The 26,291-nt window shown below is 49.3% G+C and overlaps 1 protein-coding gene across 1 annotated transcript in view; it reads right to left on the bottom strand.

The window, feature by feature from the left end:
- Window positions 1–342: 342 nt before the first annotated feature.
- Window positions 343–26,291, bottom strand: part of LOC144155119 (lysosomal aspartic protease-like) — a 31,533-nt gene continuing 5,584 nt past the window's right edge. Inside the window, exons 3-7 of the mRNA XM_077686373.1 lie at window positions 15,922–16,045; window positions 13,925–14,381; window positions 3,893–4,037; window positions 2,455–2,553; window positions 343–596 (exon numbers count right to left, since the gene is read on the bottom strand). Coding sequence (XP_077542499.1) covers window positions 441–596; window positions 2,455–2,553; window positions 3,893–4,037; window positions 13,925–14,381; window positions 15,922–16,045 — 981 coding nt within the window. The 3' untranslated portion in view covers window positions 343–440. The remainder of the gene's footprint in view (window positions 597–2,454; window positions 2,554–3,892; window positions 4,038–13,924; window positions 14,382–15,921; window positions 16,046–26,291) is intronic.

Below are 26,291 nucleotides of genomic sequence, written 5' to 3' on the forward strand. Positions count from 1 at the left end.
TTCTTAGCGTGTCGGCCCACTGCAAACGGTATATACATCCATTTACATTACGTCAAGTACGCCGAAGAATATCGGGTTGTGGTTTTCAGTAGGTCTTGTCAGTGCGTAAAAGAAACCCTTCAAAAGGTCACTGAGCGCTTTTTCGCCTGAAGGCACCCCCAACATCCGAATACTACAAATATGCGACCGCACATTCCTTTATTTTCTAGCGCAATGTGGCATCGTTAGAGAGAGCCAGCGTAATTCATCGTGCAAGAGTTCTTTTTCTGTTTCCCACAGTGCCTCTATCTTTTGAAGCCAACCAGCGCAAGGACAACAGATGTGTAGAGGAACTAACAGGGGTTTAGTGACGCCCCGGTGGCAAGAAGGTTTTATTGGCGAGGAGCGGGCAGGGGCAACAGAGGGCAGCACTGTTCATGCCGCCGCCATCAAGCGCGCCATCAGCGCGCCTCTGCGAAGCCCACGCGGTCGTTTCCACGGTCGAACACGGTGAAGTAGCGGCCCAGGAATACGTCACCCAGGATCCACTGAGGTGAGATCGAGTCGCCCTGGCCCCTGAAACCGCTGGAGCACTGCTTCTCACCGCCCTGCTCCTCCTGCCGAATAGAGACGTAGGGATTGAAGTAAGGAAAGGGGGGGGGGGGGGGAGGCATCGTTTTCACCTTCGTGAGCTGGAGTACCAGCAATGCGCTGCCCAACTGGCGCAAGATGCAAAAAGCTTCGTGAACATTCATCTTACGTTTGCCACTTTTAGTGCGTAAGCATTGTTCGCGTTGGTGTACTAGACGAAGAATGCTTAAAGGGGCCATGCAGACCAAATACAAGTTTGTTTTCATCGAAACATTTCGTGTGTTGTGGTGTACCCAGCGCTTGTCCGGAAGCAAACTATGCTTTATTCAGTATCAACTTAAATAAAAATTTTGATTCTCCCGCAAATCGTGTGTTTTCGTGACATATGCAATGATGTCATATGTGCTGGGGAGCCTTGCTTACCGTTAGCCAACCTAGATGGCGCCACAATACCGCGGCGGGAAGTTTTCTGCATTTGTTTTTGACCGTATTTGCACCTGGCTTGTTTTTGTTAAGGTAGAAAATAATCGTTTCGTGTAACATGGTGTTCGTTCGACAAATATGGTCACGTAAGACACTGTCGCTTACGCCAATCGGCCAGTGTCGTCTGAGATAACCCCAAAGCGCCACAGTGCTGGGCAGCTAAAACAGCATAGTGCGAGCAGTACCAACAGCTGTACGCATCGGTACTTGTATGTTTACGTGTGCTTTCGTAACTTCCACTGTTAACCTAACCATTCTTGCTGCTATAAAAAGAATGTTCCCTAAATGCAAGCTCGAATAGCTCGTTCGGCAAGTTTCTAGCCCTCATAATTTGCGTTTGCTTTTGCCGGCCTCAGCCAATCGCAGAGCTGTCACATATGACATCATAGGTTCTGATGCGGGAAATGAGCTAGTGGGTCGCATGTTCATTCCCTTTTTTCCTAATTATGTAGCTAATTTGAGCGAAGTTTACGTTAAATGTGGTATCAATATGATTCTAACGAGGCATTCTTACGAATGAACCAAACTTGTGTTTTGTCTACATTACCCTTTAAAGCATTCTTCGTCTAGCACCCCACGCGAACAATGGACTTACAGCCTTCTTCCTACAAAAATGCACAATTGCACCTTCACGGGAGAAATTAATCGTTATAAAAGTGTAAATGTACGCATCGTTCTAGAAAAAAAAACGAAGCAAACAAAAACAAAATAGGACAATTACCCAATTTGGCAATAGATGGCCAATTCTGTCAATTTGGTAATCTATGGCAAAATATCCCAACCATCCCAGGAAACTTTTAAAAATGAAAAACAGAAAACAATAGAAATGAAGTAACGAAATCGAAATGTTCTACGTAATTCAGCACCCACCTGCGGATAACGAGAAAAGATTAAAAAAAAAAGCCTGCCCGAGTTGACGCGTTCCGAGAAGTGGTGTAAGAATGCTTACGCCTTAGTAGTTTCTGTAGCTTCCTTAAACCAATATTTGTAGGGAACTCGTACATTACGAATATAGATAATTTTATATCTCAATGTCCTTGAATAGCAGAGGTGAAAGAAAATTTGTTTACATTAACGTTGCTAATGTCTCAGAAAATACATCGCAAATTTCCACTGAACGCCGACAACCTTAGCCCTTCCGCCACGGCATCGCAAACTGCTCAGTTAAATGCGAAGACCAGAACCACGTCGCTCACTGGTTCTACTGGAGTTGGTTCCTTGTGTTCCGCCATCTTTCCATGAAATTCCTGGGTGGATTTTGATTTTGTGGTAGCCGAACTCAAGGACCCGAATAACTTTTTTTTTATTTAGACAAGCGTTTGTCAGGTTTCTAGGTGTTATTAATGCACTTGAGGTTATAACTAGCGACCGCGTGAGATGCTCGCGGCAAAATTAAATTACCTGAGTAATGTAGTCCTTTGGTTTCAGCACGTAGCGCTTGCCAAGAATTATAAAGGCAATCTCCGGCAAACGAGGAACCCTGTCGCAGTCGACCACATGCTTGAACAAAAGGAAACAATGTCGCCAGTCACTTTCAGTGTCAATAAATACGTGCGAGGCACTTCGTGCATTGGGAAATACAGGATAAAAACTGTGAGGATTTCTGAGACCATTTCCGGGTGCGGCAGCGATTTTCCCAAATATGGCTCAAAATTTCAACGCATCCTACCAGGGGTTCACAACAGGCGATACTGTTCCGAAGATATGCGCATCATGCATATCCTTTAGCCATGTGGCATCAAAACAAAGGCGACCATACGAATAAATAATGCCTGACGATTACTATGTCCCTAATGCGAAATTTCGGCGCAGCGCGAATCGCACAATTCTCGGTCGCGGAGCATCACTTCTGTTTCAGGAAGTGAACGCGTGATGAGCGAACGCACGGCGATGCGCTATTGTGCCGTTACCTTGCAGCGCGTCGCCGCCGCCAAGCATGTTGTTGAAAACCGTGTTTGAACCTGCCGCGCAAATGTCAGCGATGGTAAGTGTCTGCGTCTCGGGAAGGGACCACGAACTGCATCTCAGGAAGTGAATGCGCCATCGTCGAGCGCCCGACGCCACGCGCCGCCATGGCGTCATCTCGCAGCGCGTGACCACCACTCAGCATTTCTCACTGTCTCGCGTCACACTTTTGCCATGCGTCGCCGCCGATTAGAGTCCCGCGTCGGCTCGGCATACAACCCTCCTTCTCACACTTTCGCCACACTTTCCCATTCTGATTTCTTTCTGACTGCGGTTCTCCCTTCGTTCGCTCAGTAAAGAGGCCAACGCCGCCGTCAAACTACAGCAGCGAACGCCATAGTGCTGGGCACAAACAGTACCGGACGATCCGGTGCACATGTCTGCTAAAGGTGCCCCATGAGCCACGCGGCGCCATACACGCACTCGTACGCCAGTCTAAGCGATACGCTCCGCCGCCTCACCATTGCTGGCCGCGCAGACCGCGCACATGCACATACACTGACACTGACAGCATCACGCGTCCTCGTTCTTCTCCACTGTGCTATCGTTCGTTCACCCCCGCTGGGCGCTCGACTCACAGAGGCTTCACGCACACTGGTTACACGGATTTTAACAATTTGGAAGCCTCCTATGCTTGCGCTTATAAAAATAAATGCAATTCAAAGCGCGCGCTTCAAAGCCAAACGATGTTGACAACAGAAATGTCTATCTGAACGGTGGCCTTAGAAAATTATTTTTGAAAAATAAATGTTGTTCGCGAATGAAGAATGGATACTGTTCCTAATTACCTAATCAAATGCTAAACATAGCTGCGCAAACGAGTCGACTTTCTTTTTTTTTTTCCCATTGCACCGTTCATTAATGTAGGACATACCCTGCTGTAGAACGATGGAGTAGCGCCAATCATCTTATTCAACCTGTAGATTTCGCTCATTGGCCCATAGATTAGACTGGTTCCTGTGTCCACAATGGCCTGGCAGCCGCTGCTACAGAAACTGCTGTCTTCGCCGACTTGCACGCTGGAGAGAGAAAAAAAGAACAGATAACATTTGAAAAGGAAGCTCTAACTATTGTGTTACTAAGTAAAGGATTAACAAAGTTCAGTTTTCCTCTTGTAGGTGCGGGGCGAATACACTTGCCCCTCAGCTACAACGAAGCTGGGGAGTTCGCGCGGCTGACATGTCCGCACTTCAATTCAACACTATTGCTTCTGTATTCACTATATCATAATAAATGCGTATGGTGACAGCAGTATATTTTTGGTTGTTACAACGACAACGCGCATCATCACGTGAAAGCCCAAATTAATGCATATAGTCAAGCATATATTATATAATCTAATAAAAAACGTACTTGTGAGAGACTGCACTCGTCGGTGTGCTCTGATGTATTCGTTACTTCTCGCTGTGAATTTTTTAGTTAAAAACCCTTGCACTCTTTGAAAGAGAATGTTCTGCAAAGCTAGCCGCAGTCCATGGAGTGCACGAACGAAAACACGTTTGTTTGTTTGTAGTTTACGATTGAGTGTATACGTCCGAGTCAATTAGCTGAATTAAGCTTGGAATGACCCGAGCTTTATTCTAGATGACAAACAGGGAGCTGCCTGTTTCGATCCCGCGTCGTAGGCATCTTACTGCTTGTGTAACACACCAACACCATCCACTCAACCACTGAGGACACCGGACAGGTGGCATTGGGTCGTTTGACGTCCACGTCTAAACCTCTCGCCAGCACAAAAGACATGTCATCAGTAAGCGAATGAAACCTATCTGCGTTTGCACCCCCTCCTACCTCCACTCCCAACCCGTGCACGCAGACTGCGGCAACCGGCTATGTGAGCATGCTTGGAATTGAAAAACAGCGTCGAAAATGTAGCTCTGAAAGCCCTTCAAGCTGAACAGGTAATTAGGCTAACGGCTGCGTTCCAAGCGGGCAAGTTGCTGTTAATCTGGGATGAATTCCCCGCTACTTGTCGAGCTGGAACTTGAGGTGGAAACACCGGCAGCAACGGGTTTCCGTTGTTTTCACGCCCATTCGCGCTTCTGTTCGGGGCTGACGCTTCTTCAATTCCCGCTCCTCTTCCTCCAAGTGAACGGCATGCGTCCGTTCCAGTAAAATCTCGGAGTTAAAACCTCGTTAGAACAGTTAAAACGTCAAAGGCCTAGAGCGGACAAACATGTGGCTGTTCATTTCCCTCCCCTGTCGTAGGCATCTTACCGAGACCCAAACCTATCGGTTACGGATAGAGACAGGGCGGTTGAGCCATGACATTTCAACGTTTAAATCCCCCACCGGCACAACGGGCATGTCACAGGTAGAGCATGAAGCCCAGCTGTGCGTGCACGCCCCCCTCCTTCCATCCCCAACCCGTGCACGCATAAACCAATAACCGGTGATTGGCGCATACTTAGGCTTGTGTTATACACCGGCGAAAATGTCGCTCGGAAAGCCTGTCAAGCTGAAGAAGTATGGGCTCACGCCGGCGTTCTACCCGGGCAAGTTGCTTTTCAATCGGGAGGGATTCGAAGCTACTCGGCTATGTGGAATTTGAAGCGGCAACGGCGACGGCTACATGCTCGGCGGCAGCGGCGGCTTTCGGTAGCTTTTGCGCCCATTCGTGATTCTGTTGATTCTCCGTAATGAGCTGATAACGCCGCTATCCGAAGATTGCGCGACTTGCAAAAGAGTCATCGGTGGTGGCGAGAGAAATGACGGTAGCGAATAAGAGGGGCAGCGGTGGCGAGGAAGAGCCATGCAGCGGCGCCGAGTAAAGCGGCTTCACCGGAAGGAAAACTGGGGGGTTTAGACATGTACTGCTTCGCAGTAAAAACTCATCGCAACTCACCCAGGTACATGTCCTTGATTTTAACACAAAATTTTAACATTGCGACTAGAATTCGTGAATCGATTTGGCTTGTTTTATTTTGTATCCGGCCTGCTTCCGCACAAACAATTGGCAGGAAAGGCTGATCTCATTTTCAACCGCCCAGAAATTTTTCAGCCAGATTTAGTCTTTGGGGATCGTTTTACTTTGCGGTTTTAATGTACGGCGCTTAATCAAGCTCACGACGCGTGGATGAGCTTAGCTCTTCCCTGGAAAGCGATACTCGGCTCGGTTCGCGCGCAAATGATAAGAATCGTGTGCGGCTGTATTTAATTACAACACAACGATGGTGACTCAGTACAATACATTTGGGTGGGACTAGTTCGTCTGTGGTGTATAAAGGGTCCAAATGTCATTGTTCCAACGCTCATGAGCTTCGCGCATTGTATTAGAGTGTTGTTCAAGTAACGACACGAAAGCCCATGCGAAGCACTTTCTTTGTCCCTTGGGTTTAGAGCACTTCATGCTTGTTTTGTCATCTTCTTTCGAACTTCTATCCTGTGCTAGAATAGCAGGCCTTACAGATAATATTGGAAGATCAACTTCAACGTCACGCATAAGGCGCATAAAAAATTCTGATGTGGCCTCGGCTGCTTGATGGGATCGACTGCGTATGCAAGCGACAATACGGCGCGCATTATCAGTAGCGCCAGCAAATGCATAATGATTGTTCTTATACACGTAAGTAGGGCTCCCTTCTGACGCAGCACTGGAGTTGCCGAACCCCAGTGTGCAACGACCCATTCGTCACGGCAGCCGAAATGCATCGACTCCGCAGCCCAAACACCATTAAGTCGAAAGTAGCCTTGCTCAACCAGTGGTTGCCTTCAGCAAAGCAAGGTTCGCTCCTCTGAATGCACGCAGTTGACACTTCGTGACTGTAATGCCTCGTACGAGGCCCCAAATGTCATCCACGGCCTTTGAATCTGTATATTTTTACGGAGGTGAAATACAGGAAGGCTTTTGTGCAAGATATCTCGCGGACATTAAATGACGCCAGGAGGTCAAAATTAATCCGTCGCTCCATGCCGAACATTCCCGTGCGTCTTGTGGGCATTATAACCCCAGAACGGAAGCTTTTTTTGATTACCGGCGTATCTTACGGGTTGATATCAGCATCTTTGGCTCCTAAATCAATACTTACACCAGAAGAAAGGAGCGTCCTTCAATAAGGGCGTCGTGAAAATGGGCATAAAAGCGTCTAATTACGCTACTTGCTGAGTAAAAATGTGGCCTCAACGTCATGCGTGTTCCGCTCGTCATGTTTTAAATGCGGAGCATTTCTTAGGCTCGCGATGTCACTCGTCGATGTTGTCGGCGCCGTCCACACGCTCACTGCGCATGCGCGTCGCGTCGAGGAGCAGGTGCGCGTCTCTCCCCCGTACCCTCCTTGCTCTCAACAACAGGTGCGGCGGTGCGGGAGGACCGCGTGTACCCCGTGCGCTCCGCCGCTCTCAACAACCGCTGCGTCAGTGCGGGGGCAGCGCGTCTGTGCGCGCATGCGCCGTAGCTACCCGTGCGCTGCGTCGCGCTCAACGGTAACGGCGGCAGGGCGTGTACACGTGATAAGGCCGTGGTGGGTGGGTGGAAAGTTCGCGCGCTTGTGTACGGGAGTGTGCGCATGCGCGTCTCTCCCCCGTACTCCTCTCCCTCGAACGCGGGCGGTGTGTATATAAGCGGCGGAGCGCGCGTTCGGAATTCAGTCAAGGGCGTCTTTGCTTGGCTTTCGCTTGACTTGAAGCTTTGCTTGACGGCACCAAGCAATAAAGACAGACTTTAACTTTACACTCCTTGCCTTCGCTTCTCCTTCATTCAATAAATAAGAATAATAAAGACGAAATAACAATTAAGCATTCCCAAACCATACCCAATTACGCAAAATTCACGCGATACCCCCACCACTCTGCGACGCATTTACTCGAGTTCCCCCCGTGGGAAGATGCGGGCGGTTTTTTTTTTTTTACCCTGCCATATGAAAGAATTGTTCATGTCACGGGAAGTAGGGCGAGATGCCGCAAATACGGTTGTTTTTCGAGTGCATGCCATTGGACTAGAAGCTTATAAACGTAAGCGCCTTGATGAAAGCAGTACCTGTAGAAGTTTTTAAGTACGGCGCCCGAAATTCGGCTTTTCTTTGTGTGCGTGCGTGCGTGCGTGTGTGCGCGTGCGTTTGTGTGTTTGTGTGTGTGTGTGTGTGCGTGCGTGCGTGTCTGTGTGCGTGCGTCCGTGCGTGCGTGTATATATATATCCCTCTCTTTCTCTCTCTCTCTCTCTCTCTCGCTGTGCGCGCGCGCGCGTGTGTGTGTGTGTGTGTGTGTGTGTGTGTGTGTGTGTGTGTGTGTGTGTGTGTGTGTGTGTGCGTGTGTGCGTGTGTGTGTGTGTGTGTGTGTGTGTGTGTGTGTGTGTGTGTGTGTGTGTGTGTGTGTGTGTGTGTGTGTATAAAAGACACGGCCAGCATGAGGTTTCAGCTGATGTATTGGTGTGAATTTCAGGAATTTCAGACACATCGTTCATTATGGCCAAAAATATCCCCCGACCCAGCAGCCCTGACACCTCTCGACCCCACGTGCAACTCCATCCTCTCCCACCACACTAACTCCCGACGGCGATACCCATCCCCCACCCTTCCCTCACCGCCCAACAGGCCTACATCCACCGCCGACTACAGACCGAAACCTACTTTAACCACATCATTCTATCCCACATTTCCCATTCTCTCTTTCCACCCGACTGCCCACATTGTCACACCCCTCTCAACACCTACCACCTCGTCTTCTCCTGCCCCCAACACCCCCATCCCCACCCCTCCTCTTCCCCTGAGCAGTGGGAGTCCGAGCTGACCAGCTCCGCACCGGAGCGCCAGGTCGCCCTGGTGCGACGCGCACTGGAGGCAGCCCGGACAAGAGGCCTCCTGGACTTAGGAGGGTAACCACATCCTAATACCCCTTCCCTTTGGCTCATTAAATGTTTTGCCACCACCACCACCACCATTACAAAATCCGCTTTGCAGTGCTGCTTCGGTATTTCGTAAAAGAAAATTGGAAAGAAGTTGGCGCAGGAAGTATATCATTGAGTGAGCAGCAAAAACGGCAGTTAAGCTGGCGCGTAGTTGCGTGATTTCATATGGCACTGTATACATTTTCTGGCCAGCTTAACTCAGTGATGTGCTTATGGAAAGGTAGTGTCAACGACCGGCTCAGCCAGCATTTAGTGGGGGGTCAGTTATCAAGGTCATCTTTTAAACGTCGAATCGAAGCAACAGGACACCAGAACAGCCCTACCCTGTGTCAGTTGAAACCACGGTGTAAGGATATATTTAGGTGTTGACAGTGACAGGCCGCCGCGGCTACGAACGCGAGCATATAATGTTCGCCCCCTAGTACATGCGCCGACCGCAGCGGCGCGAGGGCGCTGCGGCGCAGGGGCGCAGGGGCCTATCGCATAGAGTTAATACTACTAACTGCCTATCGCTTGCAGTGCGGCAAACGCGGCGACGCTGCGGGCCCCGCTTTTGGTGTCGTTTTAGGCCGCGTTTTCTGTGTTTTTAACACGAAAGTGTTTTATGCCCGGGTACACCAAGATCTTACCGGCGTCATATCCGTCACGGAAATGACGTCGCCAGTGCTGCGCCCCGATTTGAGCCACGAACTCTGTCGCCGCAACCTGAGGTACACTGCGCTACGAATTCAAGCGCCAGTAGGTCTACGAACGCGCCTTATATCTTTCCCCCTAATTTCTTCATTTTAGATGCCGTCTAGGAGATGTTGCCGTCTAGGAGATGTTGCCGTCTAGGAGAAGTGAAGCGAAGTAGTTCATCATGACATTAATGAGCGCCGACAATTGGCGCCTCGATGCCAGCGTCTTCGTGTACGCGGAACGCGGGTGAATTGAGGCAACCGCCACCCCCTACTGCTTTCGGTTTCGGTTCCGTTTCGTTTGCATGATTTTCAAGGGGCTGTGGTTTCAGTCGGATTTACGCAATGTTCCGGCGCCTGCAATCCAGTGTCTAACGTTGATACGTCTAACGGTGCTAATATAAATAGCGATGTGAAAGTTCATATAGATCCACAATAAATGCTCCTGTGAAGGCACATTTCATTTTTGTGTTTTACCAATTCCTATAAAATAGGCACCAACCACATTTTTTTTGCTACCAGAGTGCATTACAAGGTGCAGACGCTCGGTTTCAGGTTTTGCGTTGTGGTAAGCACAGTCCACGGACAAATTTCGCTAGAACTAACCTATTGCGTCACTGTTTATCCCGTGTTCTCCGGCTCATTGGCCGAGCTCCTCGGTCACTATATATAGGTATTTTCGAAAATAAATGTCTGGAGGTCACGAGGTGCTCGAATTAAATAGTCGCGGCTACTAACGGTTGATATGAAATGCAGAAAACATGCCGGCATCGCTTATAACGAATATGAAGCTGCATAATTTCACTGACACTAGAATGCTCGGTGGAGAATGATGTGGCCCAACGTTGTTGAGGTAGCTATGCCAGGCCAACTGCAATTACAGTGGAACCCCGCTGATACGTCCCCCGGACTTACGACGACCCGCTTCTTACGATGAATGTCCGTGGTCTCGGCGAACTCCCCATCGAAACAATGCATTAAAAACCCTGATGATATGCTGCTCGGGTACACGCGGTCCACTTCATACGACGGACTCTGGCGCGGATAAACAGGCGTTTTACCATAGTTTACACCGCTCCGTCGCCTCATCCCGACCTTCTGTATTCTTAGCCCTCGTTTGACACTACTTGATGTACAATGGTCCGCAGGCGGGCCAGAAAACTCGCTGAATAGACGCAAGCAAGCAAGCGGGTACTCGTGAGCGGGAGTTGACCTGCGACGGCCCCACGCGGCAGCCGTACGCCAATGCGCCAACCTCGAGAAGTCGAAGTTCAGGTAGCAGGCGGACCATTAATTTGAAGCTCCCGTCAAGCCGTCGACGAAAGCGATAACACATATGACGCAAACCCACGGCGATGACTGAACACCCGCTTTCCCCGCCCGCTCGATCCTAGTTCCTTCCTTTCACAATGCTCTCTCCCCTTATATCCCTGCCCTCTGCTTATAAGTGTTTTTCAAAGCCGCGTTGTCACTCCGCTCCTTTCTTTGGCAGAGTGCCTCAATTCGCACGCGTCCCCCACAAGGGTGGAAACACGGATACGTTGGCACCGCAATTTTTGGTCAATCGCTGGCTGCCTCAGCAAGTCACTGCAGCAAGAACCGCGCTATAATTTTCGCCGCAACACGGTTTACACGGGAAGTTTGAACCATCGTATATATTTCGCGCTGCTGCATCCTGTGGGAAACGAAAGCATCTGTATGTTGAGCCCTTTGACCCAATAGCGACGGCACGCCAGCGTTCAAAGGGTGTCTCCACCATGTACGGGTAGGTTATTTTTTTCATCTCCGCCTTGTACTATCGTTCGTTTCGCTTGGCCTTGGCAGTTTCGCACTCGCATTTCCCTCTTTCAATTTGCTGGACCGGATCGGCCTTATCTCACTCGCGCAAAGTGCGGTGCTGGGCGGTAGCTCGGACGCATGGATGGGAGGGGGCACAACACAGGCGTTGCTTTTATTAAAACTTGGGATTTCAGCTAAAGGTTCGCAAATCACGCCAAGAACGCGCTAAATGCAGTAGTTTAAATACTTTCTTAGTCTACCTGTCGCATGAGACAGTCTACTGGTCGGGAATTCGCCCGCACCCCGGTCGTACGACACTGCGGTCATACGACGCTTTCTCGCGGTCCCTTGAAAGTCCTATTATCGGGGTTCCACTGTATTTACAACTGACGGATGCCCGTCCCACTTCACAGTCGCGTATGTATCTATCTCAGCAGGTGCACGCCGGAGTCTCCGAGAGGTAGACAACCGCACCTCATCTTCAGCGTCGGCGTAATAAGCGAGGTGGGCAGGATCAACTCCAGGGGCATTTCCAGTAACCAATTTTGCGTCGCGTAGCTACCAATTCTTGTCCTTCCTGTCAAGGCGCCGGTCCTTTCTCCTTTATGAACGTTTGCTTTAGCACTTCAACCTTTCCAAAGCAGTGCACTAGTCATTAAATCGCCGCGGATTCCCTTTTGGCTTCCTTTTAATTTTAATCCCGCCGCTCATGAATATAGCGGCGGAGGCGTAAGGAGAACACGAGTTTTGTACCCAGTTACGGAGTGTGGAGGCAGTACTTTTGATGCAGGGGAATTGTGGGCACATACTACAGGCGTCTGTGCAGATTAAGGAACTTAAGGTTGGCGAAGTTGACCATATTTTCCTAGGCGGGCATGGCCTCCTCACAGTGTCGAGGCATTAAAGCGCTCACGCAATGTTCGAATCTACGTGCAGGCATTTTTCACGCAAATGTTGGGGGAATGCGCGTTGAGGCCAATGTTTTGTATTTAAGAGGCGGTATAGCTAACAATGGTATTACGAGTCGTGCAGATGAACAAAAAAATTGGCCGTATATCTGCTCGCTCCGCGGCAATATCGTCGAGAGACGACTGGCGCTCTGCCGCCCCTGCCACGGAATTGCCTCTCCCCTCACCCCGCCAATCTCTCACGCTGCTCCCCATCTGCGTCGGACCTCGGCCAGAGCAGCCACCAGCTGCCTGGGTTAGGGGTACCAACCATCTCGTAACAATCAACAAATATAGTAAAGTTATTCCTCTCTCTCTCTCTCTCTCTCTCTCTCTCTCTCTCTCTCTCTCTCTCTCTCTCTCTCTCTCTCTCTCTCTCTCTCTCTCTCTCTCTCTCTCTCAGGATAAACGCAATTGAGGTTTGGTGAATTCAATTTTTCCGCATTCGTACTGCTGGCGCGTCATCTCTCCGGACATTTTGTTGCTGTTTGGCTTGGCACTCGAGCGGCAAGCTCCAAGACAAAGCACGAACCCCTTGTGTAATTAGTGGTTCAAGTATTGTTTTGAACGCAAAAAGTGCTCCGATGTCTATTTTCAATTAAATGATAGTGCTAGTATCAGTTATGTATTATTGTTTTACTTCTAACGTGGGATGTTTTCTTTTTCGGGACGATGTTGACAACTATGAAGTATGTGACGTGGTTTGGAAATGTTCTACGTGTGTAAACGTCTTGTTCAAGAGTTCGCTTATCTTTTGGCCCTGTGGTTGAATCGAGCGACAGACAGAAAGGAAGTCACACCAAAATGTTAGCGTTTAAGAAGCTCAAGAATGACTACGGTCTTTTAATACTGAAACGAGCACATTTCAGCCACAAACTCGAAACGAACTCTGGGAAACGTCCTCGCTACCGTTCCGCCCTCCATACAGTTCCAGCAAGTAAAACCCAAATAGCCGATTCCGGTTTGAACCATTGTGTGCCTTGCTGCACTTAAAGCACAAGCGCACGCGGCGGCACCGAACGATCCCATAACACCTGCACGGCCGCCGCAACTCGGCTTTTTGGTAGGCCCCGTGGAGGTGCGCCGTCTGTCCGCGTTGAAGCGAAGCACAGCGGGGTGGCGAAAAAGATGTGGTCGCGCCGCGGGGCGCAGTGTCAATACCTAAATATTCTTACACCGTGGTTGAAACTAAACCTCCCGTGATTGAGAAACGCAGTGAAAGGTGTGTACTTCCACCTGGCGCGCCTAATTATTTATACTTCAACCATGAAAAACAAAGGGAACATACTGGAAGCTAAACCAAAAATATGTTATCGCGTCAGGTGCTAGTGCAGCCGTGGAACTTCGTGCAGGATATCGCTCGGCAGACCTGACACTCTGACAGAAAGCGCACAATCCGTGCCCCTTTCCCCCGTAGTATCAGAGCAAACTTAATTCCTCTAATTTGTGCGCAGCTGTGCATAGCGCAGGCGCAGCCAGACACGAAAAGGGGCCACCCGGCCACCGCCCGAAAAGGAAGGGGTGAGTGCGAACTCCAGCGGGCGCTCTATTACGCTTCTGAAGCATCGCCTTTTTAGCATTAAAAGCGGGACCTTAGCATTCGTGGCTGTCGCTGCAAAAACAGTGGGGAGGAGGACGAGCCACACCAGGGGGGAACCAACCCGGTCATGTTGAACTGCCAGTATCCCTTCCTACTGACAGGCACGTAGTTGATGTCGCCCGTGTAGTGGTCGTCGTCGATGGCGCCGAAGAGGATCTCGCCGCCTTCGGTGCTGCTGGCGTCCCGGCGCAAGTAGACGGAGAACACGGGCTGCGGCACGACGCCCTGTTCGACCATGCTGTCGAAGAGGGGCTTCCCGGGCAGCCTGGCGAATTTCGGGTAGCCCAGGCCCAGCACGCCATCGAACTTGGACGCGAGGAACACGTCGCCGACAAAGAACCGCGCCTCGCCGAAGCACTGGTTCTCCACGCGGTTTTCGCCTAACGACACCACATCGCGGCTCACTCTGCCGGTGACGTAGGTTTTGTCGCTGTCGCTGGTGCCGTAGCCGAACAGGAACGGCTGGTCGTACGTCGAGCACGTCCGCGAGCCGGTGCAGTTATATCGGGCGTGCGCTCCTGCGTTGTTTAAAGGCGTGCCCGCATAGAGCACAGTGGCTTAAGGGGATGCTGTTCAAGCAAGCCGCACTATACCTGCACACAGATTAGATTACGAGCGAAACGCTATAAGGCACCCTCCGAAGGCATTACATGATTGACCAGCGGAGCCTGTAATTTGATTGTTTATGAACTTCTCTGCACGTTGATTATCCAGATCCTGTTTCCCATAGTTCCAAGTGGTTTCTGCCGTCGATCACAGATAAACTAAGCCTCCAGCCTTGCGCTGAGTAGTCAAATAAATAATCACACAGGCTATAAACGCCTCAATGCAGCCACAAATAGGCCGTTGAGGAATGCATTTCGGTGTCCTTATAAAACATTTTATACGAGTAAAAATGGCCAATTTTGTTATCAACGCCAGTTTAAAAAGATTACGGTCACATACAAATCATACCATCACGACGAAACAAATTTTATAGCCGTGCTCTTCGCGTCTACCCCCGTATCTCGAAGGTCATCCGGAGCTGGTCTTCAGTAGTCGGCCAACGCTATACTTTTAAACGAACTCCGGAACGCTGCCGTGTGCTGCACATCTCGCATGCGCGATAGCTGGGCAGCTGTGGCTTATATGGCATCATGTAGCGGAATTTGCTGATCAGCGCGATGGCCGCAGATCCTCCTTGGAGGCCAAACAACAGCTCTCCCAACAAATACAGCGCTAATTGTAAGCAAATCTCGAAAGGCGAGCAACGAGGCTAAGCAATACACCCGACGAGCGCGCTGCGCATATCTGGGCCTAGTTGTAGGATGCTGCATGGATGGGACCTCCAAACGTTCTATAACATGTAATGAAAACCATATTTTGAATGCGTAATAAAGTTTTTACACGGAGAGCCTCTCACTTCAACAGTCTTTTATTCTATATATAATTCCTAATAACTATCGTTGCACACGCAGGCCCCGATGCCAGGCACTTCTCTTAGGCCCGTTTTACATGGCGCGAATTTCGCCTGCGAATTCGCAGCTGCGGCGCCGTTCGTGCGGCAAAACGTCGCATTCTCGTAACTCGGGCAAATTGTCAAATGTTTGGAACAGTCGAGTTTCTCTTGAGAACGCCGCTTGACATTTGGCAATTTCTCGCAGCAGTGAAAATATGAAAATAGACGGTTCTGGTGCACGAGCGGCGCCGCAGCCGAGAATTCGCGGACGAAATTCGCACCATGCAGAATTGGCTTTAGGCCGAACTCATGATTAACTGAAAAGGTTTCTGTGGTCTTTCCGAGCTTGGCTCAATGACCAGCTCAAAATGACCAGCCGTCCGGGTAGTTGTTTAAAATATAATATAAAATAATTGTGAGGCTGTAGCGTAAGGGGTTTGAGCAAAAGGACCTTTTAGTAGTCCATAATAGGGTGGCGTTAACTATATTAGCCTAGACCAAGGCTCCAAAACACCTTTTGCTATTTTTGCGCGGTTTATTCAGTAATGTCATTGATCGAAAACAAGCCGTAGTTGGATAAAACTGAGAAATAGAAAGCGAAAAAAATGAAACCCGCTCACTGCAAAACTCGTTGTCCAGAGGGCATTTGACTGAGGGCACCCAGAGGTCAGAAGAACCAGTGTCGAAGAGGACACGAAATGACTGCGGCGGCGTTCCTATGGTGATGTTTCCGTAGTATTGCGCCTGCCAAGAAACAGGATTACCGTAATTACCCGATTCTAACGCGCACTTTTTTTCCGGGAAAATAGGTCGAAAAATCGCATGCGCGTTAGAATCGGATACGAAACCGAAACTGCAGAAACCACGGAAATTTCGTCCCGCCCATCACCATCGCCATCTCAAGCAGGCGCCAAAGCTTTTAGCAACGATTTTTCATACGCAGGAAGCATAGGTATAGTGCCTAGAATATTCTAGGCACTATAGCATAGACGCCTAGGCTTTCCTATCGGCGTTCACACAAATCATCAAATCGTTCCACTTGCGCGCTTGATAACAGCAATGGCGGCAGCGGCTCTCACGCGTTCAAAACATGGAGGAAGAGTTCAAAACGAGCGGTCGGCTGAAGCGTGCGCCTCTGGAGAAGCTCGCAGGATGGGCGTGCGAGGCATGGGCCACGATCTCATCGATCATGGTTGAACGTTCTTTATGAAGTGTGGCATCGCGAACGCGCTTGACGGCACCAAGAACGAGATGATGTGGTCAGTGGAGAGCGACGAGGAGTGAGATGAGTGAGATTATTTCGAGCAATAAATCGCCCGTTTCTCTCGCATTCGTTTTTCTTGCTCACAAAGTTCCGTGCGCGTTACAATCGGAGGTGCAAATTTTTTCGGTTTTTTTGCCAGGAAAATCGGGCGCGCGTTAGAATCGGGGGCGCGTTAGAATCGGGTAATTACGGTAAAAATGCGCGTCTTCTTTCTTTGTCTGGTCATACAGCGGGTTCAGTTTACAGCGCAATAAAGACACACACAAGTACAAGTAAGGGACATACACAGCGCTGTTCAGGCGTATGCAGTAGGACTAGCTGCGCGCACGACAGATCGCGACGGCTATTAGTGCGATTAACATTGAGGGAGGCATAGTTACACACGAAAAAGGGCCCGATGAACAAGAAATATAACTTAGTAAGGTAAGAGCTAATTGGTTCAGCTTAGTAAGGGCTATAACTTTGTAAGGGCTAATTAGTAAGGGCTAATATAGTAAGTAAGGGCTAATATAGTAAGGGCTAATTGGTTCAACATGTTAAATTTACAGCGCAATACTTGTATTTGTATGTGTCTTCATTGCGCTGTAAATTTAACATGCTGAACCAACTAGCCCAGACGGCAACCATACTGCGGGACACGTCACCAACACCGCTAGATTGCTGAGTGAATGAAGCATCCACTGACAGGCCATGATGTTTCTATTTCATGCGGTACTGCAAAAGTTTCGATTGCGGTGAAATATAAAAACCTCCGTTCACAGTGACATCGTTGAAGTACCCCAAAGAACGCCGGGCTGGGCCCAGTATATATATCCCCGAAAACACTGCAAAAGCGCCACTCAAGTAATGTGTTTCTTAAAAACGTCAATCCCCGAATCCAAGTTGCATAAATAATCCACTGCTTGTATCTCTATAGCTCCGAATTGATACATCCATGAGCGTCTGTTCCGCTGCCTTGCTACAGTGGTTTGACTGGGTTAGCATTGACTTTCGCAACCGTCCAGCCATTGGCTGACGCAGAAGTTGGCTATTTCCTACTTTCCAAAATATTCAGAAGGTATGCTTCACCGTAATTTGCCTGGATGTCCAATATCTGCTTCGAATGAAGCAAATTTGGTCAATAAGAATGCCTGACATACAATTTCATTAAAAATGCGGTTTGCACTGTGGTGACGCTGTGGGAAAAGTAATGCTTTAGCGGCGTGATATTACAGCCCATACCCCATTCTCGAGCCAGTAGTATATATGCCGGGCCCCATCATTGGTCTGATTTGCCCTGTGATGTCAACGATTGACCATTTGGATACTTCCTCGTGCAGCTTGCCCGCGAGAAAAGATTGTAGGGGAGGAGATAGTTTTCCCAGAATTTCTGCCTACATTCTGGAAGTGCTCCGTAAGTGTAGATGAGAATCTGCAGAGAAAAAAAGAAGACTGACAGATTTTGGGAATAAATGAATGAATGAATTAATTAATTAATTTAATGTAGAAAGGAGGCTAAAAAGCCCTGTGCGTAGGGGATGGAAAAGGGAATTGGGAAAGACGTAGTACATGTTGATGGTAATGTTCAAGCGCCATTATCAAAGTAGTTGTCTCTCGAGGTCCCATTGGAGCAACACACACAACGACCTCCTCGTGAGGGAAGGTGGTGTCCGACATAGTTCTTGAAAACGCAGTATGCTTGGTGTGGCAAGATGGAAGCGCACCGGTGTTCATTTGTGACTGGTTCACTTGAAAGGTAGTCGGTCAGCCATTGAACCATTTTGTGAAGACCATTTTTTACGGCAAATTCTGTGATTTTTTTCTACTATTCCGGGGTAGTTTATATCATACTCGACATGCTCTAACACCGGCGTCAAAACCGTGGCGCTTGCGAGTAACTGCGCACGGCCATCTGAGAAGGTTGCGCATGACCAAAAAGGTGTAACAAGTTGTGCGTCTCGTTGCTGCCCCAGTGGGGGCAACTTGGTGAGGAGGAACGCCATGGATTCGTTCACTTCCAAATCACGTGTGAGGTATAGGCCGAGTTGGAGTAAACTTTGTTGGCGAAGACCTCTCCTATTCGGGGAAGGGTCTTTACTGGGGCTAGAAAACCAGACGGTGAGGCCTCGGCTAACTGGTGCCGCCAGTGGGCTCTATAGCTTGACGTACGTTTTGTTGCCAATGTGGTTCAGAAGTGCTCGGTAGGTCAGATTGTTCTGATGCGGTGTTGAGAACCATGGGAGGAATTAGTAGGCACTACCTTGTAGCGTTTTCGCCGTTCGGTTGCCGTCAGTCTCCAGAGGTGTGCGCAGGTGCCCAGACCGTGCGCACCATGATTCCACCACAAGATAGGTCCCGTACTATGTAGGGGATGTTAGCGGCCGTTGAGTTAGGCGTGGAGGTCCTATTCAGTTCCCGAAGGGCAGCATGCTAGTTAGTGATGATGCAATCTTCTTTGTGTAGATGGTTGAATAAAGGGTCTGGATGCTTTGAACGGCGTCCACATTTTCAAAGATCTCCACTTCTTCTGAAAGGCCATATGTGCTCGTAATGTTGGAAGAACTACCGAGTTGTGGAACCTCGTGGCAAGTACAAGCAACAGCGGCTGTTGTGTCGTGGATACCGGCATCGGGGAAGACATCAACTTCACCGTCGGCTTTATCGTCGGCCAGTTTGCGGACGTATTGTTCCCTTGCTGCTCGTTGACATCGGGGATTGGGTCGTCGTCGGATAGGTCCGATTTCAGATCTCTCCCAAGGTGGGATGGACTTGGGGAAGATAGCAGGGTCGATATTGCTGGTTAAGGTGTCCCATTTAAGATTAGCTCATCCCTGCGGCATGTATTCCAGGTGCTTCTGGAAACGCAGCTTGATCTTAACAAGATTGGCGGTCGGAGAAAGTGGCACTGCGTGCTCCAGAACGTCCATCCTAGTGTGGCGTGGTGGACCCGTTATGGTACGAATCAGGTGTCTGTTCAACAGGGTGAGTTCGCTGAGATTCCGGCGACGGAATGCATATACGGGAAATCCGTAAGACAGTGGGCCGTGCGAAACGGCGCCCGCAAGCTTGATGCAAGCGTCCTGGTGGGAGCCGCCGTATTTATTGGATGGACGGGTTATGAAGTGCAAGGTGGAGTGATAAGTTGCACGAAGATGACGGATCAATGTAGTGGGGCTTTTGCATCTGCTAATCTGGAGGCCAAATAATTTGATAGTACCATATGTTGATTCAAGAATCGTATTGGTGATATTGCGGGGGGGGGGGGGGGGATTTGGTCAGGTTTGGTCGAACGCTTGCCGTCGACGCTGAGAAAGTCGGTCTTGTTGGTGGATAATTGCAGCTGGAATCGAGAGAGCGTGCGCTCCAAGCTGAAGACAGCAGCCTGGAGTTCAGCCTGCATATATTCTTCCTTGGTCAACACAACTACATCACAACTACTACACAACTATCTGCATCCTTGGTCAGCACAACTACATCATCAGCATAGAAGGCGAAACGGGCTGCTGAGTCCATTTCAAGGGTGCGGGCTACACGATTCATGGCCAGATTGAAGAGTAAATATCCGAGGATTGAACCTTGGGGAACTCCTCGGTCAAGGTAGTACATAGTCGGCATTCCTTCCTTGGGATTAAGGCGAATAGGTCGGTGTGTTGGAAGCCGCGAAACCACCTCTGAGCCTTCTGACTGGGGAAGACAGCGGCTAATTCTTGCAGGATGCCTTCTTGACTGGCGTTATCGAACGCCTTGAGCATATCTAGGGCCAGGGCGTAGTCGGGTAGGCTCTTTCGGGATGTACGGTTTATGACTCGACAAAGAAGCCAGAAGTAATCATGGGTGCCTAAATTGGTGCGAAATTCCCTGAGGACCGGGTGGAATCATCCTGTGTGTTCCAGGTGGTGTTGAAGCCCGTTGTGTATGAGACGTTCTATCAACTTGCAAATAACAGGAGTTAATGCGATGGGTTGGAGATTCTCGGAATTTCGAGAATCTTTGCCTGATTTTGGGATGGGGTGGATGATTGTCATTTTAAAGTGGTCTGGACCTTGCTCAGTATCCCAGGATCGATTGATTAGAGTTGAGGGCCGCTTGACCCTGTGAGGGAAGATGTGGAAGGTCTTGCCATTTAAATCGATCATGGCCCGGTGCAGATTTGGGTTTCCTTGGGAGATGGCTATATGAGGTCGCTCGCGGTGAACGGAGAGTCGAGCTCCGCAAGCGGTGCGCGTACATCGGTTTCGGGCAGATGTGAGAGTATCGAGATGGCAGCCGTGGCAAGGGGGAAGAGTCGTCACAAGAGTATCTTCCATTTGAGAGTAGTTACAATGGATGCACATTTCTTCTAGAAATGGCAGTTACGTTTTCGCCAGTCCAGACAGACCCCCAAAGAGGCTTAACAGATGTGAGAGCCCGCGTTCTTGCTCAAGTCATTCGCAGTGATTATGCCAGTTCTTTATGCCAGTGATTTTATATTCATTTATTATCACTTTATAATGGTGTTTCAGTCTCATATGATGGGGAAGTTTGCCGCTTTCTCCAATTTTTTCGGTAAGGCATTCAGCCGTACGAAGAAGTTTGCACATCTGTGCGCCCGGTTTATCTACGTGATCACTGCCCCAGTGTTCGCCAATTTTTAATGATGCGCGGTGTGGTAAAGGCTAGATCCGGTTTGATGCCTTGCTGCGAGCTGTGGAGACCAATACGGGTGGGAGTGAAAGGTTCATCGCAGAGTGGGAGGGGACTATACTCCAGTGCTTGTTCGAGGAGTTTCCTGCGTAGATCGGAGTGGGAATAACCCCACATAGTACTTCTCGCGTTGAAGTCGCCTTCAATTATAATTTATCCAGAGCAATTTGAAAACATATACGATATCTAGTCACAGGAATCCCTAGTCCGAGAGTTACATTAAGGACTGTAATATACCGATACCCGTGAGCCAAGGTTCCTCACTATTGGGTTAAATAGGGCTGACAATCATTTCTCGGTTGGTGTTGCTTGCTTCATCACATCAGTGTTGTACTGAATGGCACGATTTGTGCACCAGCACTGCTACCTGAACAGGGGTTGAGGGAGGCTTTGTCTTATCTTTGAAAGTATGAGGGATCTTGGGGTCCCTGTAGGTGGTGTAGTGAGGAATTTTGCAAGGGCCTCTAGTCTCCTGTAGCAGTATGGCTAGAGGTCGGGTGGAGGATATTTGCGATTTCAGTAAGGAGGCATTTTGAGCGATCCTTCGATAGTTTCATTCAAATATGATACGATCTGGAGGGTCTAAGTGGCTCAGTTAACAAGATAGCTTCTTGCGCTCGGAGTCACTTGGGGTGACCGTCTATACAAACTTGCGCATTTGTTCCATTACCTGTTGCATGTTCTGTTCAAGAATGGCGTATTACGCCTGTGAAACGGCAATATTGCCGCAGGCTTTCTGCCATTCCTTGCACACCTCAAACTTGTTTAGCACCTACCGTTGTTTCAACTCTGTTCACTGACATAACTCGTGGGGTTTCTGCTTATCATATGCGAAGAATAAGCTCTGGGGCAGCGGTAGGTGCGCGAGCAGCTTTGGCACACCGACTCAGTGACACGTGGTGGCGGAGAAACAGAGATTGACGTCGTGTGCTGGCTTTGCGGAGATATTCGAATTCGTAACTCGTAACGCATCGCCTGAAGTTCTGAGCTAAGTCCTAGAAGGCTCTTCTAGAGTTGAAAATTCTCCAGCATAACTGAGTGGTTGTCTCGTAAACGGGCAGTATGGTTACAGCCAATCTTCCGCTGGTGTCCCGTGACAGTGGCTGCCCAGGAAACATTGTTATTGTTGCAATGGCTTGTTTGCATTGTTCCTCGTTCGGCGCCAGACTCTTTTTGTAAATAGGTTTTTCGAGACTTATCCTCCTTATTTGGAAGCCGGCTGGGACACACTTTGCTGGCAGCGAGATGACCAATGGCCTGGCACGGGACACAAAAGGGTGCAGATTTACATTCGTCTTCTCCGACATGAGGACGGCCGTATCCCATACACACACTGGGGGAAGGGCGGTAATTAACCATGTGCCCCAAACTTTGGCAGTTGAAACACACAAACCATTTTGGACGGTACTCGGTGACTCGTACGAGTTCGTATACTATTTTACTGCACGGGGGTGAGTAGTATAGTCAAAAGTAACGATCGCTCGAACTCTTTTTCCTATTTTTTCAGCTCGAAGTAATTTAGCCTCCAGGCAACGAATCCAACTGCGTATAGCTTCGTTACTATCGCTTGGATCTATTTCGATGAGTCTTCTGATGGTATTGTTGGTTGAGCAGATAACTTCAATTCCTACTTCGATGGTTTCTAATTTCCCGTTCTGGCGAAAAGTAAGGTGGTCGATTTGGATTAGCTTAGCTGCGTGACCTTCATCGTATACAGCAATGCGTGCGCTGTTGGCAGTGTCATCGAAGGTAACGGCGACCATTTCGGCGAGTTCTGCACTTGACGCTGTTCATCCAGTTACACTGGCAATGGTATGTCGAGGAATTTTTCTGATTTTAAGTTTGGTTAATGGTCTCAAATGAAGAGTCTGGAGTGACCAACTTACCCTGTCTGTGCGCGTACGTCTGCATTTCTTCGAAAGTGGAGCTCGTTGCCAGTATTCAACCTCCGCTGCGGCGGCGTCCTCTTCGGTTTCTTCCATACCGCCGTCTTCGAGCTCTTCACGTTCATAGGTGTTCACATCCGATGATTGTAGAGTGAAAGAAGTCTGGGGTAGTTGAGGTTCTTTGGAGATTGCCTTACCGTCCTTGTTAGGTGTACGTCCGTTTTCAGTGTGCATAGTATTCGAGTGAATGGGAGCCTTTCCATCCGCAGCTGCTGCGACAGCAGCATACGCTGCCGCCACGCGTACAGTTGCGGCCGGGGGTTGCGAGCACGTCGTGGAGGCCGAAGGGTTAGGCCTAATCGAAGGTTCGGGAAGACAGACGTATCTCGGGCGCGTGGCGGTTCTGGAAGGGCCGAATTTTGGGCTTGGCGGACTAACAACATGTCCGTAAAGATGGGAACACACAGGAAGAAGGGTCGACATCGCTTAAATCGCCAAAATGTGCGAAAAAAGCTGGAGCACGAGTTGACCACGACCACTGGGTGCGGCCCCCTAGCGGCGATCCTCGATTTTGGGAACCAAAATTATTACTTGAACAAAATCTGTCTCACCACCCACCTCTATCAAGTATGCAATTTTTTTTTACTCTGCCCTATGTGTGAATGTAGTGATGGCGCTGCTTGGAAACTTGTTCAGCGTTGCTTCGCTTGCGAAAACAAAAACCCTCAATTTTCTGTCCCGCGTGATCATGTTGACATTCCACTTGATTGATTGTAGGGTTTAACGCGCCGACGCAACGCAGGCGATGAGGCGCGCCGTAGTGGAGGGCTCCGGATTAATTTTGACCACCTGGGGATCTTTATCGTGCGCCAAAATTTCGTACACACGGGCGTTTTTGCTTTTCGCCTCCATCAGAAAAGCGGCCGCCGCGGCCGGGAATCGAACCCGCGACCTCGTGCTCAGCAGCGCAACGCCTTAGCCACTGAGCCACCGCGGCGGGTGACATTCCACTTCGCCTTGCACCGTGGCGTTCACGTGCCTTCTCTGCCCGTCTCCGCCTCTCTTTGGCCACCGGATCTGTTTGTTCCGTTTCCCAAACCGGCTGCTGCTCAACTGCCTTTCACTGGTGTCATGCGTGATAACACATCTTAAAGGGACCATTAAGACAATGCGCAAGTTTTGGTTGGTTAAAAAGCCTAATTTGTCTCCTTAACAATGATACCAATCTTAACGCAAACTTCAAATCAATTATGGAGATATTACAGAATATGTGAGATTTGCTTCCGCCAACAAAATTCATGCCCAAGAAACACGACTTTGTTATTGTAGTGGGACCTCTACTTCCGTTTAATCTTTTCACTTGAATGTGAACGGGCAGTTATCACATCGATGACTATCTGTTTGGTGCTGACACCTATTACGTCAATCATACAAATAGTATGCCAGACTTGACCGATATTCGAACGTTTTTCATTACTTATTGCGTTTTCACAGCAGAGCTGTTTAAGCCTTTAGTTCCGCTGTCGAGCGTTAACACAAAACTCAGACCGAGCGCACTTGAGCGCGTGCCTCGTGAGGAGAGCCCGGCGTCGTCCAGGTTTTGCGCGTGGGTTTGCGCCATGCACGTGAGGGGCTCGCAAAAAATACCAAGACAAAATACCGACCGCATATGAGCGTGCGCCTCGTGAGGAACGCGCGGAGTCGGCCAGCTCAACCTTCAAGAACACTCTGCCAGCGTGAGCACAGACGCTGAGTTCGCGCTACAGACGCCCAGTTCGCGAAGCCGGTTGCTGTAGGCTCTGGCGCGTACTAACGCGGTCCACTTTGGGAGATATGTGAAAGCCTGCGGACAAAAGGACCCGGGCCTGCAACTCGTGGCGAATTTTCAGCGGCAAATTCGGACATCCATGTGAGGTACAAGAGCCGGGTCTCGGCCGAAGGGAGAGGGGCCGCCAGCTCGGCCGTTTTTCCAGCCTTGCACCGCTAGTGCAAGCTGCACCAAGTTTTCTTTTTTTGGTTAGAAAACGTTTTTCGGGGCTAGAATTAAGCTGGGCGAGTTAACAAAGCTTGGTTCTCTAAAACCGAAACAAGTTGTATTTTGTCTTCATGGGGCCTCTAAGATTAGGCCACTTCGTGACAAATCTGCCGTTAAAGATTTGCACCCACCCCAGCCCTGATCCCCCCTTGCAAAATCTTTCCTAGCCAGTGACCTTGCAGCATGATTGCCATGGTTGTCATGGTCTCTTGCACTGTCGTCACATGAAGGACACCTCCGTGTTAATTATGGTTGCACGGACATGGGGACTTACGAGGCACAATCATTTGTCTCAGTGGACATTACTTGATTTGCTTAAATATTTGCCATAAAGTTGACATTGTCTCAGTGCGCTTCTCGCTATTATGCGGACGGACGGCGAAGGCAACGCGCAGAATTCTGAAAAATCCCTTCAAATCGACATCTAGCTTTCGCTGTGAAATGTTCTCCTCCTTCTAATACATTCCAGAGGTTTGCTTAAAAAAACGGTCCTTTCCGCCTATATAAGTCTGTAAACAAAGAAGTATTGTACCAATAAGAATAATTTTCCCCGGCACTGAAACCGCTGACGTGTCCTTAAAAGACGGCGTATCTATTGCAGGGTGCAAACTTGCGTAGACCAGGCGCTCTTGAGAAACGTATTTGTTGGCTCTTGACGTGCGTGTGTCGAAAGGCACGATAAGATGTGCAAATTGGCGAAAACGCAGCGGCTACAACGCCATTTTCTTATCAATGACTTGACACGCAAAAACACTCTGGCGTCATACCAACAGCGACTCCATAACGAGACTGTGTCGCACAACAACGAACGCCACTCCCGTCGGCTGTGAGATTTCGCGCTCCCCTCTGGTCTATAAGTGCTGCTCACTTGCGCAAGAAAACCATTCAACTGGTCACCGGCCAACCAATAACGTGAAATGCGAGGAGAAATGAAACGGCATTTTTTGCCATGTCAGTGCTGTGCAACCCCCGCTTGGGAAATAAACGGATAGATAATAGTGGGACTCAAGCCGGTCGTGGTAGGAACTTGTTCAACATTCATCATCATCATCATCATCACCAGCCTATCTACGCCCACTGCAGGGCAAAGGCCTCTCCCATTATTCTCCAATTACCTCGGTCCTGTGCCAACTGTGACCAATT

The sequence above is a fragment of the Haemaphysalis longicornis genome, unplaced genomic scaffold (genome assembly GCF_048455015.1).
Source record: "Haemaphysalis longicornis isolate Haplotype H1 unplaced genomic scaffold, Haemaphysalis longicornis Haplotype H1 scaffold_1, whole genome shotgun sequence".
Lineage (NCBI taxonomy): Eukaryota > Metazoa > Arthropoda > Arachnida > Ixodida > Ixodidae > Haemaphysalis > Haemaphysalis longicornis.